We start from the raw sequence: 19,354 nt of genomic DNA, 5'->3' as shown, positions 1-19,354 counted from the left end.
TATGTATTTTGATAATAATAATAAATACCTAAATAATAATGTTTTAACTTCAATTACTTTTTTTAACACTACCTAGTTATTTATTGTTAAATACATTTTTATTGTTTCCAGAAATCCAAGTTGTAGTCCATAATAATGACATAGATGACATAGACAATGACCCCGACTTTATACCTAGCACTGATTTGGAAAATAACCTTCCTAATCGTAATACTGCAGTTCCTGGAGAAGAACCCGATTCAAGTTCAGATGAAGAGGAAACACAAGCTCCTAAATCCAGAAAAAGATTAAAAAACCCAAGCAACTGGCTACAAAATAAACGGAAACTTTTAGTAAATACTGGTGAAAGTTTCAAAATCGGGTAAAGAACACAGAAAAAAAGTTGTTCAAAAGGCTTGTGACGCAAATAAGTGTAAGTTTAAATGCACAACAAAAATAACTGAAAAACAGAGGCTTCAAATTCATTCAGAATTTCACCAAATGGTAGACAAATTGCGACAAAAAGAGTTTATTTTTAAATGCATGAAGGTTATTCCACCAAGCAAATATAAACAAAAAGCGAGCCGCAAGCGAAACTGTAATTTTTCCTACAATTTTCACATAATGGGAAAATCGGTTTCGGTATGCAAACCATTTTTTAAAGCAACTTTGGATGTTTCAAATAACACTATCACAACTGTTCAGAAAAAACGAATGATCTAGGTATGGTTGACATAGAAAGAAGAGGGAAACACGAGAGTCATCGCAAGACTGATGAGCAAAAGATTAATCAGGTGGTTTCTCATATTAATAGTTTTACCAAAATGGAATCCCACTATTGTAGATCTCAAACTACCCGAGAATACTTAGAAGGGTCTTTAAATGTTAGTATAATGTATCGGCTGTACCGGGAAAAATGTAGTGAACATGGATGGGAACCAGTGAAACAGCACATCTATGAAAATGTTTTCAATACTAAATTTAACTTTCGAGTTTTTTTCGGCCAAAGAAAGATTTATGTTCGCTGTGCGAATCTTTTAAAAACAGTAGTGATGAACAAAAAGAAAATCTCAAAGAAAAAATGGAAACACATGGACGGTAGATAACATTATCTCATCAAACTAAAGCAGAAGACAAATTATTACATGGAACTGGAAATCATGAAACCGCTGTTTGCACATTTGATTTAGAAGCCACGATTCCACTACCTAATTTAAACATTGCAACTTTTTTTTATAAGAGCAAGTTAAATATTTATAACTTTACATTGTTTGATCTCAATAGCATGCAGGGAAATTGCTTTTTATGGCATGAAGCTTTAGCCAAGCGAGGGGCAAATGAAATAGCAACATGTATTTATTTCTATTTGAGACAGAACCTACACACAAAAAATTTTATTTTTTATAGTGAGAATTGTGTTGCTCAAAATAAAAACAAATATTTAGTTTCTATGTATTTATTCTGCACCGAAAAACTAAACTTTGAGTCAATAACACATAATTGTTGGTCACACCGAAAATGAAGGTGACAGTATGCACAGCTGCATTGAAAAAGAAAAGCAACGCATTTTAAAAAGTGGACCGTTGTTTGTCAGCCATAAGGACCATCAAGGACAGCCATACAGCGTTAAAGAATTAGATACTTTGGACTTTATAGACTGGAAAAAGATTTCCAAAGCTTTTTGTAAAAATTTTAATGTGAATATGGATGGTGAAAAAATTATATGGAATGACATTAAAATTTTAAAAACAATAAAAAGAGAAAATGGTAAAGTTTTCTATAAAACATCTTACCAAGATGAAGACTTTAAAATATTAGATACCAGAGAAAAGATGAGAAGCAAAGTAAATAATAATATTGAATTACAACCATGTTACACCCAAGCACCTGTTCTTCCGCACAATAAAAAAGCAGATTTACTGTCTCATTGCAATGACAATTTAATTCCTGTCGTTCATCAAGATTTTTATTGAAAAATTTGTAGTTAAAAACATTATCTTTATTAAATGAAAGGACGAAACAACGAGTTTTTTTACTGTTCCCGAACTAGAGACTAATCCAACCCAACTAACTTTATGTAATTTCAAGCCTAAATAAACTATAAGTAATAGAGACATTTTTCACCTAAATAAATATTTTCGGTCAAATACTGGGATAAGATGAAACATTTTGAGTTTTTTTGTAAAAACAATGTTGATTTTGGTAAAAATAATGCTTAGGTATATTTTAATGAACGTTTTGGATACTAATAAAATTACTAAAAAACTAAGTAACGTGTTTTTTTGCAAAAAAAACTAGTTTATAAAATCTGAATTTGTTTAACTGTCTAATTTTCAACTCGTAAAAATATAACTATTTTAGCTGCATGTTAATCATTTGTGCTCAGGCTGCACAATATGAACTTAAAACTTTTTATATTATTTTTTACATTGAACAGTAAAATCTAAAAATCTACTTTTGCAGAATGGATGCACTACTTTCCATCTGAGACCATATTTATAGCAAAGGGTAAGGTCGAATAATCAAGGTATCTAAAAATTTAGCTTCATTATATATTGGATTGTTTTAAAAAAAAAGTTGCAGCCACACAAAGATGTTTCCTTAACAATCATAGTACTAGATAGGCAAATGTTGTGTTTTATAATTGCTTACAGGGCTCATCATTTAATCTGAAAAATTGCCACTTATACGAATTTGAAAATACACATAAAAGGCAGTTTTTTGATGTGATTCCAGTGGCGTGCTTGGTTTTTTTGCTAATGTATTAGTTTTTCTCAAAAATTTACCTAACTTTACTATTTTAAATTGAAATGACAGTTGGCTATAATTTTAATAAAATGTCCATTTTATGCCGTTAACTACAATGCAAATATGTCTATAGTTAATCTTAAAAATAACTGAGATATTACACCTTTTTGTTTTTATTCAATTTGGCTTTGTCTCAGGTTTTGACATCAGCTGTCAAAAGTGACGTTTATTTATTTCGAGTCAAAGTTTCAATTTTTTTTCTTTATTTAATTTTTTTCTAACATTAATTTAGATTTTTTAAAAGTTATATTTGGTTGTAAGTTGTATTTAAAATAAGAAAGTTATGTCAAGTATTGAGAAAACAGAAGGTAGCGGCAAAAAACTAAGCACACCACTGGAATCACGTAGAAAAAGTGCCTTAAAAATGTTTTTGTTTCACTTCAATATTTTCATAAACAAAAAGTTGTGAAGTTTTCAAAACGGGCGATATTTGAAAAACGCCTTCTAGTGCCGCAAACTGACAAGATATCGAAATACCGTTTCTGCCATTAATTTTTTTTCAAAAATTGAGCTCTAGACATGTATACTAGTTTTTTCCTATCTAGTCGGGACACCCTGTACATGCTGCCTAAATTCAATAAAATTGAAAAGACTAACTTTTCACAAAAATGCTTGAAACCCTATGTTTTTATTTTTTTTAACCGCTGTTGTGTTATGTGAATTGGAATTATACAGAGCCCAAAAACTAAGTAAAAAAAGTTTAAATTATATTTGATTCTTTAAATGGCAACTGTAAGAACCAATTCCAAAACCCGGCCTAAACGTAACATAGTAGGCCGCACCACTTGCTGTTGAAGGTCGCAGCAACCTAAATGCGGCCAATCAGAAGAGCAGCCTGGCAGACGGTCCATATTTGGAAATCTTACAACAAACACCAGTGCGCGTGCAGATTATGTTAGTTACGCACGGCTCTCGGGCATTCTGTTTACGACTACGCCGCGAAAAGCTTTATACACAATATATAATACAATACGTTGTTTTCTACTTGTTGCAAGAACCTATTTTAAAATATATTAGTTAAGGGAAAGGTGTGTTTAATTGACTCATCGTCAACGCTCCTCTCTTACAAATTGGCGTCCAACTTGTGGCTTGCAGCAGTTTTAAAGAAAACTTCAGGAATTAACGGTGTTTTTGTCGAGTTCAATCGGACATTTTGTGACTCTCGAACGTTCGTCGCGAAAATCTGGTTACTCTTCGTTTTCCGTGTGTACGTCCCGTGAACGTGAATGTACATTTCCAAGAACATTTCGTTGCTACCTCGCGAAAATTCTTAGGAAAAAACTCATCCACGGCTTCATTGAACTTTTACGTGCTTTATTTGCTAATGAATAGTGAAGCATTTGTGTACAAGTAGAGGCAGTTACTGCGGTAAGTTTTGTCATTGAATTGTTCTTCAAAATTCGACAATCTGCCACCGCCAACCGTAAAGTATTGGCTTCGAAGCCGAGAAGAGACTAGTGAAGATAATTTTCCTCCGAGTGACCTTGAAATGGATCACGTGACATTATCCAACGAACAGTTTCAAGAACTTATTGCACGAATTGGTGCAGTTCCTTTACCAACCGCGAGTGATGGCAATTTTTCAACATGTTCATCTCGGTTTAACGGTAATAAAAACAGTGACGTAAACGCTTTCATCAATGCTGTTGAAACTTTCAAAGATTGCTCAAAAGTGTCCGATTCAAACACGTTACGCGGACTGTCTATGTTGTTAGATGACTTTGCTGCTACGTGGTGGCAAGGCGTGAAAGACTCTGTAGATTCTTGGGATGATGCAATTAATCTATTGAAAATCACGTTTGGTCCAAGAAAACCCGCGTATCTAGTGTATCGTGAACTTTTTGCTAATGAACAAGATTCAAAGACTCCTTCAGACGTTTTTATTTGTAAAGCTAGGTCACTTCTGGCTCAGCTTCCAACCGGTACTCTTAATGAGTCAGTTCAACTAGACATGGTGTACGGACTTTTACAAAAACGTATTCGCGAACGGGTTCCGCGTGATAAAGTTTTGACTTTTAATGACCTGCTCAAGCATTGTCGACAAATTGAAGAGACTTACAGTGAACACTTCTCGGAACACTTTGAAGTCAAACGAGATAGTGACCGAGTTAGCGACAAACGACCTAAATGTAAATTTTGCAAATACTTAGGACACACAGAGGACGAGTGCCGCAAGAAACGAACTGCCAAAGCCAGTGCAATTTCTTCCTCCACTGCGCCGCAGGAACATTTAAATATGGTTTCTTCTCCTAGCCCCTCTCAACCAAGTAGTTTTCAAAATTCTGTTAGAACTAATAGACCAAATCGGCTTACTTGTTTTGGTTGTCAGCGACCTGGATACATCAAGTCAAACTGTCCCACGTGTTCTGGTGGTGCCTCTTCACTTGATTTTTGCTGCTTAGAGGGCGACGTTGCCAAACTGTCACCACAGCCTCGACCATTATTCAACATCTCTATCATGGGCTTGAATGGCTCAGGAATCATTGATACGGCCGCAAAACAGAGTGTTGCAAGTAGCTCTTTGTATAAAGCGCTACATCAAAAAGGAGCAACATTTACTGCATCTAGGGCTAATATTAAATTAGCAGATGGCAGTGTTAAGACTCTTGACACCAAGATTGTTACAGTGGACATACTTCTACAAGGCCGTACCATACCCACTACGCTAGTATGCTTGCCTGATGCCAATAAGACTCTACTTGGAATTGATTTCCTTCAAGCCGGAAATATAGCAATCAACCTTGGACAGTGTTTCTGGTACTTTGCAGAAGACGACTTCAATCAACATGAACTACGATTTGAAGATCAACACAATGTGGAATTTAACGACGCCACCATCGAAGCTTTGTCCATAACCATGTTGAGAGAGAACGAAGGAACTATGCTATCTTATGAGCAAAAGAAAATTCTTTCTGACACAATCACTGTAAATCAAGATGTTTTTGCTCTAGGGGGAGATCCCACTCCCTTTGCAGAACATAGAATAGATACTGGAAATAATCCTCCTATATCTGTTCCACCTTATCGTATGACACCTGCAAAAAAAGCTCAACTTGAAATTGAACTTAACAAACTCTTGGAAGCTGGGATTATTGAAGAGTGTGAATCAGCATGGTCCGCACCTGTCGTCCTTGTGCCCAAAAAGGATGGAGGCACAAGACTGTGTGTAGATTATCGGGCATTAAACGCTATCACGGTGCCTGTGAGTTATCCGCTTCCCAGAATGGATGATTTACTCCATTGCACTAAAAAAACATTCTATATGTCAACACTTGACTTGAGGGCGGGTTATCATCAAGTCCGAGTTCGGCAGGAAGATCAAGATAAGACCTCGTTTGTGACCCCCTTTGGAACGTTCCGCTACTTAGTGATGCCCTTCGGCTTGCGAAATGCGCCAGCCACGTTCCAGCCGCTCATTGATCGATTTAGAGGCGGACTTCCACATGTTTTAATTCTTGCTTACCTGGACGATATTTTCATATTGTCAGAGACCTTTGAACAGCACGTTAAAGATCTCCTAAGTGTATTTGAACGACTAAGAATGTTTAAATTACGAGCAAATCGGGAAAAATGTACCTTTGCGAGTTCGCAAGTGAAATATTTAGGCCATTATATCACTGCTCAAGGAATCCAAGTGGATCCAGAGAAGACAGCTGCCATTGACAAAATGTTACCACCACAGAACATAAAACAGATTCAGTCCTTTTTGCAAAGCTGTTCGTGGTATCGCCGATTTATAGACCAGTTTGCTGAAATAACCCGACCTTTGACTAATCTTTTAAAGAAAAATGTGACCTGGACATGGGGACCACAGCAACAACATGCCTTCATAACTTTGAAGAAAAAGCTGACTACTGCCCCCCTTCTACAACAAAATGACGGCTCAAAACCGTACATGTTGCGAACCGATGCATCAGCATATGCCATAGGTGCCGTCCTGCTACAAGGTGAAGGATTAGAGGAACGCCCGGTGGAATATGCCAGTAGATTACTAACGACGGCTGAGCGTAACTATTCGACGACAGAGCGCGAGGCATTAGCTGTAGTTTGGAGCTTGAACAAGTTCCGAGGATACTTGGATCACTCATCAGTAATTGTAGTCACGGATCACCAACCACTGAGATGGCTACTCAGCATTAAGACGCCAACTGGACGTCTAGCACGTTGGGCTTTAATGATCCAAGGTTACAACTTAAAAATTGAATATGGTCCTGGAAAACTCAATGCCATTGCAGACATGTTATCAAGACCGCCTTGTAAACACTCTAATGACGACTCTTGTAGTATTTGCTACCTTACTATTGACATACCAAAACGTACTCCGAATGAAGTGAGAGCAGAGCAGTTGAAAGATCCAGATCTCAAGAAAATCATAGAAAGTTTTGAGGATGTACACAGTAATGAATACGCCCGCTGGACCTCAAGGGGATACATCATGACTAATGGCGTTCTATACAAGTACGCAGATCCAGATCTTGAAGATGCTCAACTGGTTGTACCAATTCACGAAAGGAATAGAGTGTTGGCTGAACATCATGACGCCCCTACCGCCGCTCATTATGGAGCTGAACGAACTATTCACAGAATATCAAGACTTTATTATTTTCCCGGTATGAGACAATTCATCCAGAATTATGTCAAAAATTGCCCTGATTGTCAAAGATATAAGGCAACCAATCAAAAACCAGCTGGATTAGTTCAGACGCCAGCTTACAATCAAAGATTTGAGGTTCTAGCAATTGATTTATTTGGGCCATTACCCGAAACACCAAAAGGTGAACAATGGATATTTATAGTGGAAGATACTTCTACCAAATGGGTCGAGCTCTCCCACTTATCAAAGCAACCGCCCAAGAATGCTCCACAAAACTAATTGACGAAGTGTTCCTTAGATTCGGATTTCCTCGCCGAATCATATCGGACAATGGTGTTCAATTTGTCTCACATGTCATGCAACTAGTGTGCCAAGCAATGAACATTAAACAGAGTTTAACACCATTATACCATCCACAAGCTAATATGGTCGAACGGAAGAACCGCGACATGAAGCAGAGACTTGCAACTTTGGTAGGCAAAGACCACACAACTTGGGCTGAACAGCTTCCGAGTATACGATTTGCCATGAATAGTGCTAATTGTCAATCGACTGGATTTAGTGCTGCTTACTTAAACTTTGCCAGAGAGCTAAGGAGTCCTGATGAAGTTGTTAATGACTTACGACCAGTAGTCCAATCCGACAATTTCCTTCCAGAAATAACCCCTTACTTGAAGCAAGTTTACATGACATTGATAGAAGCACAAACAACTAATGAGAAAAGACAAGATTATCAAAAGCAGTATGCTGATCTAAAGCGAGCAGAGACACCTGATTACGCTATAGGTGATAAAGTACTGGTTACTACACACACCCGAAGCAGTCAAGACAAGCATGTAACCGCCAAGCTGGATCCTAAAAGAGATGGACCTTATACAATCATCCGCCGTGTATCACCGGTATCTTATGAAATCGCCAGCTCCGACCAACTTGATGAACCACTGGGAGTATATCATTGCAGCGCCTTACGAATGTACCATGGTGGTCAGTCTGGAAGTCCTATAGTGCCTATACGGAAAAGGGGACGCCCTCGAAAGAACCCAGAACCTATAAAAGCTGGTTCCTCGACGTCACCGTCTTCACAACCAGAGGGGGAGACTGTAAGAACCAATTCCAAAACCCGGCCTAAACGTAACATAGTAGGCCGCACCACTTGCTGTTGAAGGTCGCAGCAACCTAAATGCGGCCAATCAGAAGAGCAGCCTGGCAGACGGTCCATATTTGGAAATCTTACAACAAACACCAGTGCGCGTGCAGATTATGTTAGTTACGCACGGCTCTCGGGCATTCTGTTTACGACTACGCCGCGAAAAGCTTTATACACAATATATAATACAATACGTTGTTTTCTACTTGTTGCAAGAACCTATTTTAAAATATATTAGTTAAGGAAAAGGTGTGTTTAATTGACTCATCGTCAACGCTCCTCTCTTACACAACACCTTTTTATTATTGTATAAGTTGGATTCTAGAAACAGTTCTAAACATTTCCATTTAACTAAACACTTTCCATGCAAGTTGTACCACAATTGTTCTGTAAATATTAATATTTTAAAACCAATAATTTTCCAAGAAATCAGAGTAACATCCCCAAAAATTATTGATAACATTTAAAAGAAGTTAATAAACAGTTTTGGTTATTGTCAAACAGTCGATAGAACTAATTTTGAATAGCTGATTTTAATTTTTTACTATTTTTTTATATAAAACTTGGGAGATCTATAGTTTTGAAAAGACTGATTTTAACATTTATTTGAAAACAATTGAATGTCAGTATAAAAACATAAGGTATTGAACTTTGTGAAAAGTAATTCCCTTCCATTTTATGCAGTATCAAATTTATGAAGTACTTTACAAAGACCGAGGGGTAGATCACCTAGGAAATTTGGTGTACACACTCGAGGTATTATGAGGCACTTTCCCATTATTATGAAGCACTGTGGGGTATTACAAGGCATTACGAGGCATTTTGAGATATTTATAAGGCATTTGAGAGTATTTTGATGCATTGTCTGTATATTTCAAAATGTAGTGTATGAATATAACAAAATTAACTGAAAATTGAACAGAACAGCATAGGCACATTTAATTAATATGGTAAAATCTTTGTTACATGATATTGAGTTGAAACAATATTCATTACAAATTATTATTATAATTTACCAATTTTTCAACATTTAAACTACATTTTTAAGGTCACGTGAGTATTTTTGACAGGTGTCAACTGGCTTTAACCGTCATGCAAGTTCAAAATTGTATTATTAACGTCACGCAACGAGTATTTTACAATTTCAGCTTTTACAACTGTCTAAATTTAATTTAGCAAATGATCAACATTTAAATTACATTTTAAAGTCACTTGACTGGTTTTGACAGGTGTCAGTTCGCTTTGACAGTCTTGCAAGCTCTAAAATGGCATAATCAAAGTCATGTGATGTGTCTCTTGCAATTTCAGTTTTTACAACTGTCTAAAATAGTCTAAATTTAATTTACCAAATTTTTAAATTTTAAACCACATTTTAAAGGTCACGTGACTAATTTTGACAGATGTCAACTGGCCTTTACAGTGCTGCAAGAACATGCAGAATTGCATTTTCAACGTCACGCAACGTGTATTTTTCAATTTAAGTTTTAACAACTGTTTAAATTTAATTTACCATTTTTCAAAGTTTAAACTGCGTTTTGAAGTTCACGTGACTGTTTTTGACAATGTCAACTGGCTTTTACAATGTTGCAATCTCCAAAATTGAATTATCAAGTCATGTGACCTAGTTATTACAATTTTACTACTGTCTAAATTTAAATTACCAATTTTTCAACTGTTTCTTTAAAACAATAAGTGTCTTTATTTGACTCGTGCTAACTTACTTACTATGACAGTCAGAAGATTCGTGCAAACGTTAAAATATAACCCGTAATTTCAGGCAACCATACAAAAAATATTTTTTGTTGGTCATAGTTCGGAAAGAGTCACCTGACCTTAGAAATCAAGTGTCAAAAATTTGGTAAAACCTTTACGTTGTCACCTAACCTAATCTAAAAACTGTGAGGGGACCTTTAAAAAAATCAATTTTAAGCTTTTGGGTCTTTAAAATTTGGAAAAACAGTCATGTAACCTGCAGAAGTCATTTTTATTGAATCATTAATCCTTATCGACATTTTGGCATTAGTCAAAAGTCATGTACAAATTGTAAAAGCAGACATGCTACTTAATCCAACCTAAAAACTGTCATGTGACCATAAAAAAATTAATTTCAAGGGTGTATTTTATCAAGATTTATCATTATCTCAATACCAGGGGACTTACAACTATAATTTAAAGACATTTTGATGTATTTCAAGACATTTTAGGCAGTTTTAAGGCATTATAACTATGAGGCATTTTGAGCAATAATAGCAGCATTGTAAGGTAAAATTTGAAAGGCATTTCAAAGTACTTCATGTGCAAAACGGCATTTTGGTGTACAAAAAATTATCGGCAGTCTACCCCTTGACAAAAACACTGTATAATATACACATGTACATATAAACATACATGTACATATTAACTGAAGGTTGAGCAATGCAGTTTACTAAATTGTGTAATGATAATTATTGTGTTAAACATAACAATAATGAAAACTGCAATGCTTTTCATTTCGGATGTTAGGCCGGGTTTACCCAACTTTTTAGTTATAGTTGTAATCATAAACTAAATTTATGTTCATTGGAACACATAGTAAACAAGTAACCAGGACGATTTTGTTTACTATGAGTTATTATGGACCAAAATTAAGTTTATGATTATGACTATGACTATGAAGTTGGGTTATCCCTTAACTTAAGTAAAATCAGTATACTGACCTTAAAACTTGCTTTTTTTATCCACTGTTCTAATCTAATGTAAGTAGTTAAACCCATTGCACACCATTTCACTCTTCAACTATGTTACAATCTTCTTAGTAGGTAATTTGTTCCTCCCTTAGGCCAATTTCTTCATAAAAGTTGTTTTTTCATCCACATGGAAAAGTAGTGAAGTATTCAGCATATACAGGATACAGATTTGTGAAATAGGCCCAATTTGTTACTTGAACCACCCTAAAAAAATGTCAGACTATAGAAATTTATAGTAATGATGCATCAACATAGTTTATTAAGGTTAGGTATGAAATACTATTGCAATCTTACCTGAACAAGCAGGCGTTGTATCCATTATGACCATTGAAAAAAAATACATTTACTTGACTTTGACTAGTGTATAATCTTCACCAATTATTGGATTATTGTAATAAAAATACAATAATTATTTTAGCTGCAAAGCAAAATGACAAGTTGGCATTTGACATCAAAACAGATTCAAGCAAGATGGGATATCAGTGGAATTTGTCTCCTCAAGGCGATACGCCTGGTGACGTCTGAGTGGATGCTCGGGTGCACAATATGGACTTAATACCCAAGCAAGGGATTACTGGGCGTTGTCTATGGTTTTGTATTACTATTTAATTCTCTCTCTACTAAAGTAGTCCATCTTCACAGAGTGGTACTTTCCTTTTGAGATATTTATAGAAAGGGGCAGGTAAGTTGGACTAATCAAAACATCTAAAAATTTACAGTCATTAAGTATTGGACTTAATGTTTAAAAAAAAAACATTGCAGCAGCACGAAAAAGTTTTCTTTACAATCATAGTAGTTAATAGGTAGATGTTGTCTCATATAAGTGGTTTCTAGAACTAATATTTAAACTCACTACAAACTACCTTATTACTACTATTACCAGAGACAAACTAATATATTAAGCGAAAACATAAATGAATCGGGAGGAGATTTCACCAACTTGAAATCCATAGCAAACTGTACTAAATTGTTTGTCAAAAATATACTCTTGAAATCTGTTTGGCACCGTAATATACCTCGTTTAGCCAGGATGACAATTTGTTACAAGGCGAATCTGAATATTACACAACCGGTGGAAAAACTCAAAACTACTTTTGACCAATGTCAACTTACCCTATAATATTTTAAAAGATCAAAGTACAAGCTATACAGCTGTGGAGAAACAACAAAAAAATTAAACAAGTATATGAGTAATGAAACAACTCGGTTATTTGAAAAAAATATCAAAAAAGTGTAATAAGGGAAAGTGGTAGGGAATTAAATTCTCTACAATATTTTATCAGAACACTTTTGCCTTAAAGGGGCAATTAAGTGAAATAATCCCTCAAAACTCTTTCAAAAAAAGAAACGAGTACATAACTCGGTTATTTGAAAAAATATGGAAAAAGTGTAACAACGAAAAGTTGTAGGTAATTATAATTCCTACAAGATTGCATTATAACACTTTTGCCCTAAAAGGTCATTTAAGTGAAATATTCCCTAAAAACAGTTTTAAAAAATGAAACAAGTGCGTAACTTGGTTATTTGGAAAAATATAAAAAATGTGTGATAAGGAATATAAAGTTGTAGGGAATTATATTCTCTACAAGATTGCCTTAGAACACGTTTTCCCTAAAAGGTCATTTAAAGAATATATTTCCTCAAAACTGTTTCGAAAAAATGAACCGAGTACCTACATGACTCGGTTATTTTAAAAAAGATGAAAAAAGTGTAATAAGGGAATGTTATAGGGAATTAAATTCCCTATAAGATTGTGCCAAAGCACTTTTGCCTAAAAGGTCACTTAAGCGAGAAATTTTCTCAAAACTGTTTCAAAAAATGAAACAAGAACATAACTCGGTTATTTGACAAAATATGAAAAATATGTAATAAGGGAAAGTTGTAGGGAATTATAATCCCTACAAGATTGCGTCAGGATACTTTTGCCCTAAAAGCTCATTTAAGAGAAATATTCCTTCAAATCTGTTTCAAAAAATGAAACGAGTACATAACTCGGTTATTTGAAAAAATATCAAAAAAACTCCTTTAAAAACTCACTCACTTAACTCCTGATTAAACTAGTGAAAAATTTGGTAGAAGAAATCTTATAGAAGAACCGCTTCTTCCCAGTGCCATCCAGACCATGGGAGAGTGTAGGTTCTGATATTTTTACCTACGTTTTACAAAGTTATGTAGTGTTATTTGATGCATATTCCAATTGGGTTCTTCGACATTTTTTTGAACATATGCTATTCAATTTGTTGTAACGTCAAATAAAACCCAGCTTACTTGCAATTTCTTTTAACAATTTGTTACCACGTATATCGCAAAACAATAATTCGGAAATTTACTGCCCGCAAAAACTCCGCTTACGTAGTTGCTGCTATGTGACGTAGATTATCAGGCAGCGCGTTGTTGTCGAAATTCCTCAGTACAATAGAGACGTAAACTGATTGTACAATTCATATTGAATTTTAACTGTACTGAATGAAAATGTACTAAGCTAACCTTGTGAATCTCTGTCAGTGTTGCCGTTTGAGGGTTACTTTATAACGTCATTCATAAACAAAATAGAGCAAATAAAATTTTTACAATTTATAATTTCTTTTCGTTGGACAGCAGTAAATACAAACAGCTGAAAAAATCGAAGAGTCATATCTCAGCTGACCGTCGTGGCAACACTACCATTGTTCAAAACAAAGGGGACCTAACCTAACAAAAAAAAGCAAACCAAAGCCAAACAGCAAACGGCGTACTGGCGACTGGATTTGTTTATTAGTGTTTTGTTTTGATAGTGTATTGCTTGTTTTTATCTGAAAGTGAGGTGTATCTTATTTATTGTGAAGTTTTTTGTTTTGCAAAATGAGTAAAAATCGAAAATGGTGCTTTGTTTTGGCTTGCAAAAACAATTTCCATACCCACTCCAATAAAGAATTCATCCAAGTGCCTTCAGAAAAAACACTTAGAATTCAATGGTTTCAAGCTGCAGGACGAGACCCAAACACTCTTTCCTTCAAAAGTAGCCTGTTTATATGTGAAGATCATTTTGATGTAAGTATCACCAAATGCGTTTTTAGTTTGAGAATGAAGTTATATAATTACAAAACTTTGTCTCTTCCAGTTGCCAGATAACATGGAGAATTTTTTGGAATGGCAAATGACTTCTTGCAAGAAACGAATGAGAAGCACTGTTGTTCCTCATAAAAATCTTTATGAAACAATGTTAAGTGAACCATCGACATCAAAGGCTGTGCCTAGTAGAACTTTCAAATCTCCCAATATAGAAATTACAGAGATTCCTCAATAACAGGCACGATTTGATGAACATGCAAGCCAACAGTTTGCAAGCAATGTACAGGCTGTACATTGTGACACTAAAGATGCTGCAGTATGGGCAAAACCCCATTATAGAAGCAAAGGAGTTCAAGTTGCTCCACAAACAACACATCAGTTTTGTTCTCCACTAAGGCCCCAATGCAAAGAAACATCAACTGCACCCTTAAAAATGTCTCAGGTTATTTCAGTGAGACGGAATTGCCAAAAAAGAAACTTGTTTTTGATTCTGATATATCAGAAGACATCCCGATTCCATCCCAGTCGTCCTCTGAGAGTCTCGCTATACCTGTTCAATCATCAAGTGAAGAACTTAGAGACAGTGAAAATAATGCGTCATTATCATTTAAAGTTACTATGACAAAAATAAATTCAAATCCAAGACGATACATCGGCATCTCAAAAAACAACATGTGGATTGTCAAGGGCGTCAGCAAGGGGGAGCAGGTAGGGGCAGCTGCCCCTCCCCTTAGAAATTAAAAAAAATAATAGCAATGAAAATGTACAGGATTTTCATAATAAAATAGTCGACAAATTTACGAAAAACCGAAGGAGATTATGTTTCAATTGATATAATCAGGAAATAGGTCTCACTGAACAAGTTTCTTGCAATTTTAAATAAAATACCATTTTCCCATCTTCCATTTCATATCAACATGAAAAAAGCAAATACCATAAAGTATCTAATATCATCTACCCCTGATGGATATATCAAGTTTATATCAAAAGGGTTTGGTAGCCAGACATCTGATCCAACAATCATTGAAAACAGTGGCTATTTGGATGTTTTAAAACCAGGCATGATTGTAATGGCGGATAGGGGTTTCAAAAATATTGATAAATTATTGAATGAGAAAGGATGTATTTTAGTTAGACCACCTAGGTACTAAACTTTCAAAAGTAGAAGTTCTAACTACCAAGCGAATTGCTAGTTTAAGGACACATGTGGAAAGGGTTATTAGGCGGTTAAGAGAATTCAAATTTCAGAAACCTCATGCTTGTATACATAGTAAGTCAATTTCTCTTACTGATCCTATATTATGTATAGTCTGTGGATTAGTTAATTTGCAAGATGCACTTATAAAGTAAGTGGACGAATGTGTAAATAATTAATAAATGTGGCAACGCTGCTAAAAAGGATGTCGGGGTTCTGTCGAATGTCGTTGTCGAATGATTGCGCTTGTTTTTGTTTATATGTAAAAATCAAACCTCAGTGCTGTGACAACCTCGGTGGCGGGTGGATCGGCGTTTGGCTACAGCGAAGAAAACGGCTAGTGACCTTGTAAAACTAACCGGTTGATTGAAAATGGTGAGGTTTTGTTTTTTGTTTATCAATCCCAATCCTCTGACCGGTTTCGCCGTATTACGGCTCATCAGAGAGGCTATAGGGCTTGATAACCAAAGAACAAAACCTTCGTTCCAGTATAGTCAACTGGATGCCAGAAATGATAGTTGTGTGCAACATCTGGTGACATCTGTACTCAACTCTATGAGTTAGAAAGTACAGATGGCGTTCCAAAATCTAGGAACAGCACCATTAATGCCGCATCATTCGGTAAACACCGATCTGATTGGTTGAAAATGGTGAGGTTTTGTTTTTTGTTTATCAATCCCAATCCTCTGACCGGTTTCGCCGTATTACCTAAAACCTCACCATTTTCAACCAATCAGATCGGTGTTTACCGAATGATGCGGCATTAATGGTGCTGTTCCTAGATTTTGGAACGCCATCTGTACTTTCTAACTCATAGAGTTGAGTACAGATGTCACCAGATGTTGCACACAACTATCATAACCGGTTGATCTTGTGTAGCTATTTGTGGGTGAGTTTGTTGGATTGTTTCTTGTTTGTGAATTTAGAGACAAAAGTTAGATTTTTATTGGGAAGTTATTTAAATAACAACCACACACGTTGTGGTTGTAAAAATGGCTACGGCATTGGTGTCAGGGGGGAAAGACCCCCCTGACCGGGGAAGTGGTTTGAGTTTGACTATTTCGCAAATATCAAATAAAGAAAGTTCTGAAAACCAGAAAATAAAACCTACCGCGGAATACAGCGAAAAAGATAATGGACCCTTTGTTGTTTACATTGAAACATCCAAAAAAAGCAATAATACTATTGGTAAATTCTCGCATCTAAAACTGGCCAGAGAGATATTTGATCTTAATCTTTCAGATGTTAAAAGCGTAAAAAATAAAGGATTGCATCGAGTTGCTGTCGAGTTTGTGAGTTTTAGAGCGGCTAACCAGTTTTTACAAAATAAAAAACTAAAGGACAAAGGATATGAAGTGTTTGTACCATTTAATTTTGTCACTTGTAAAGCCATTGTTAGGGAGGTAGATATGGATCTGTCTGAGGATGACTTAAAAAACTATTTTACAGCCTCAGTAGAGATTATTTCAATTAAAAGAATGAACAGAAAGACTTTTAAAAACGATAAACCTGAATATGTTCCAACAGGTACCTGCCTATTTACGTTTAGGTGAACAATAATTCCGAAAGAGGTGTATTATTGTGGCATGGGGATGAGGGTCTCTATATATGTACCACCCGTAACTCAATGTTTTTCATGTTTGTTGTATGGCCACACTAAAAAGAATTGCAAAAGTAAACCAAAGTGTTTTAATTGTGCGGGTAACGAACATGAAGAACAGGATGAAAATGGTTTAGTTAAAGATTTTTCGTGTGAAAGTAAATGCCATTTTTGTAAAGGTAACCATCGTTCCAATAATAAGAAATGTCCTGAATACGAACGACAACTTAATATTAAAAAACTAATGGCATTCGAAAATTTAACCTATCATGATGCAAATAACATGTGTAAGAAGACTTATGAAGTAAGAAATGAGTACTATTATAACCCTACTGAATTCCCAGCAATTAAAAAACCTCAATCACACCAAAATTCAAATGTTAACGAAACTATTACTCCCACACAAAGGAGAACTGAATATTTTAAAACAATAGGATCTAAAAGATCTTACCAACAAGTAGCTATGAATGAACCAACAAAAAAAAAGAATAATTCAGAAGGGTTACGATAGACAACAACATAATGATTGCCTTTATTTCCCAAATTCACGTCCCTTAAGTTCTCAAAACTGTCAACAACCCTCAACAAGTTTACAGCAACATACAATTAATGTACCCCAACTCTTACAAAGAACTAGGAATTCAGAGGAGCCCAAAGGTGCCATTAACATAGACTATCAAACGAAAATAACAAAAAGTGGGAAAGCATCAGACACTGATGCCCTCCTCAATAAATATATTAACAATAAAGAAGGTAGAGACTTAATTGCAGAACTTATTCTTTCATATTTAAATTCCCAACAGATTTCAAGTGAAGATGAAGATATGTTTTAATTTTATACAAAAATGGATACAACAAAGTTTTTTAAAATTTTGCAGTGGAATGTTAGAAGTGTTAAAGTAAACAGGGATAACCATATATGTCTTATTAAAAAACAGAAACCGGATGTTGTACTTTTAAACGAGACTTGGCTTAAGAGCCAAGATAAATTACATATAAAAAATTTTACTGTTTTAAGACAGGATAGGGAGGACGGCCTTGGAGGCGTGGCAACCTTAGTTCACAAAAACATAATATACAATGAAATAAAGTATTTTAATAACAATCACACACAATACATAACCATTCAAATTAATAATATTTTTATCACAAACATTTATTGCAACTCAGGAAATAATTTGCAGATGGAAGTTCTTGACCAAATAATGAACATGGGTCACACCATGATTATTATGGGGGATTTAAATAGTCACCATCCAATGTGGGATGAAATGCCAATAAATTATGGGGGACGGCTTATAGCTGAAAAATTGCTTGACGAAGACTTAATAGTTGTAAACGACGGTTCAACTACACCCTTTCACAATTCACAAAAATCTAGTACAGTCGACTTGACAATAATAAGCCCATCATTGGCGTCTTTTGTTGAATGGCAAGTGCTATTAGATAATGGTAACAGTGATCATTTCCCCACTTGTGTTAATATCAATGAATGCCCTGATCATGAGTTTAAAAAATCATCTGTTAATACTTACTTAACCCGAAACTTCAATAAGGCGAATTGGGAAGAATTCTATGACAAAGCATCCTTACTAGACTATGCCGACACGGACTTTACTAATTTCATAAACAGAGTAAATACAGCAGCAGAGGGTACAATACCATATAAAAAATGCAACAACTATAAATTTCCAAGTAACCCCCTGGTGGGACGAGGAATGTAGTCAAATTATTAAAAACAGAAAAAATGCTATCAAAACTTTTATACAAAATTTTACCGTAGAAAACTTTATTAAGGTAAAAAAAGCTGCAGCTTTTGTAAAATTCAAATTTAAACAGAAAAAAAGAAATTCCTTTGTACAATTTTGTGAAACACTAAACAGAAATTCAAATACAAAATATATATGGAACAAAATTAAACTTTTTAATCATAAAAAAGGAAAAAATCACTATAACATAGAGGATAATACAAAATTAGATATTCTCAACGAACTTGCCATTTGTAATATTCTACCAGAATTTGAAAAGAAAAAAATAAATGAACCTATAAAACAATTTTCTATGGATGAATTGGTTAACAGTTTGGAAAATAAGTCACTTTCTGCTCCAGGTCTGGACAATACTCCATATTTAATGATCAAAAAGTTGCCATTAAAGGCCAAAGAAGCCCTATTAAATATTTACAATAACTGCCTAAATAGTGGATCCATTCCTGCCGAATGGAAAAAATATAATATTATACCAATATTAAAAC

General features: G+C 35.0%; 1 protein-coding gene and 1 long non-coding RNA gene across 2 annotated transcripts; both read left to right on the top strand.

The window, feature by feature from the left end:
* The first annotated feature begins 7,806 nt into the window (after positions 1-7,806).
* Positions 7,807-8,544, top strand: LOC145736203 (uncharacterized). The gene has a single exon (XM_081990505.1). The coding sequence runs from the start codon at positions 7,807-7,809 to the stop codon at positions 8,542-8,544; it is 738 nt and encodes a 245-aa protein (XP_081846631.1).
* Positions 8,545-13,772: 5,228 nt separating this feature from the next.
* Positions 13,773-15,703, top strand: LOC145736594 (uncharacterized). The gene is made up of 2 exons (XR_014180032.1): positions 13,773-14,284; positions 14,355-15,703. It is a non-coding gene; the product is annotated as an uncharacterized LOC145736594 (long non-coding RNA).
* The last annotated feature ends 3,651 nt before the right edge of the window (positions 15,704-19,354 follow it).

The sequence above is a fragment of the Ips typographus genome, linkage group LG12 (assembly GCF_016097725.1).
Source record: "Ips typographus isolate SLU linkage group LG12, UJ_Ityp_2.0, whole genome shotgun sequence".
Lineage (NCBI taxonomy): Eukaryota > Metazoa > Arthropoda > Insecta > Coleoptera > Curculionidae > Ips > Ips typographus.
The sequence above is the reverse complement of the archived record's forward strand: the minus strand, read 5'-3'. Positions and strand labels throughout refer to the sequence as shown.

Bases quoted from the DNA above. Each gene is read 5' to 3' on its own strand.
- LOC145736203 (XM_081990505.1), top strand. From the start codon at position 7,807: ATGGTCGAACGGAAGAACCGCGACATGAAGCAGAGACTTGCAACTTTG.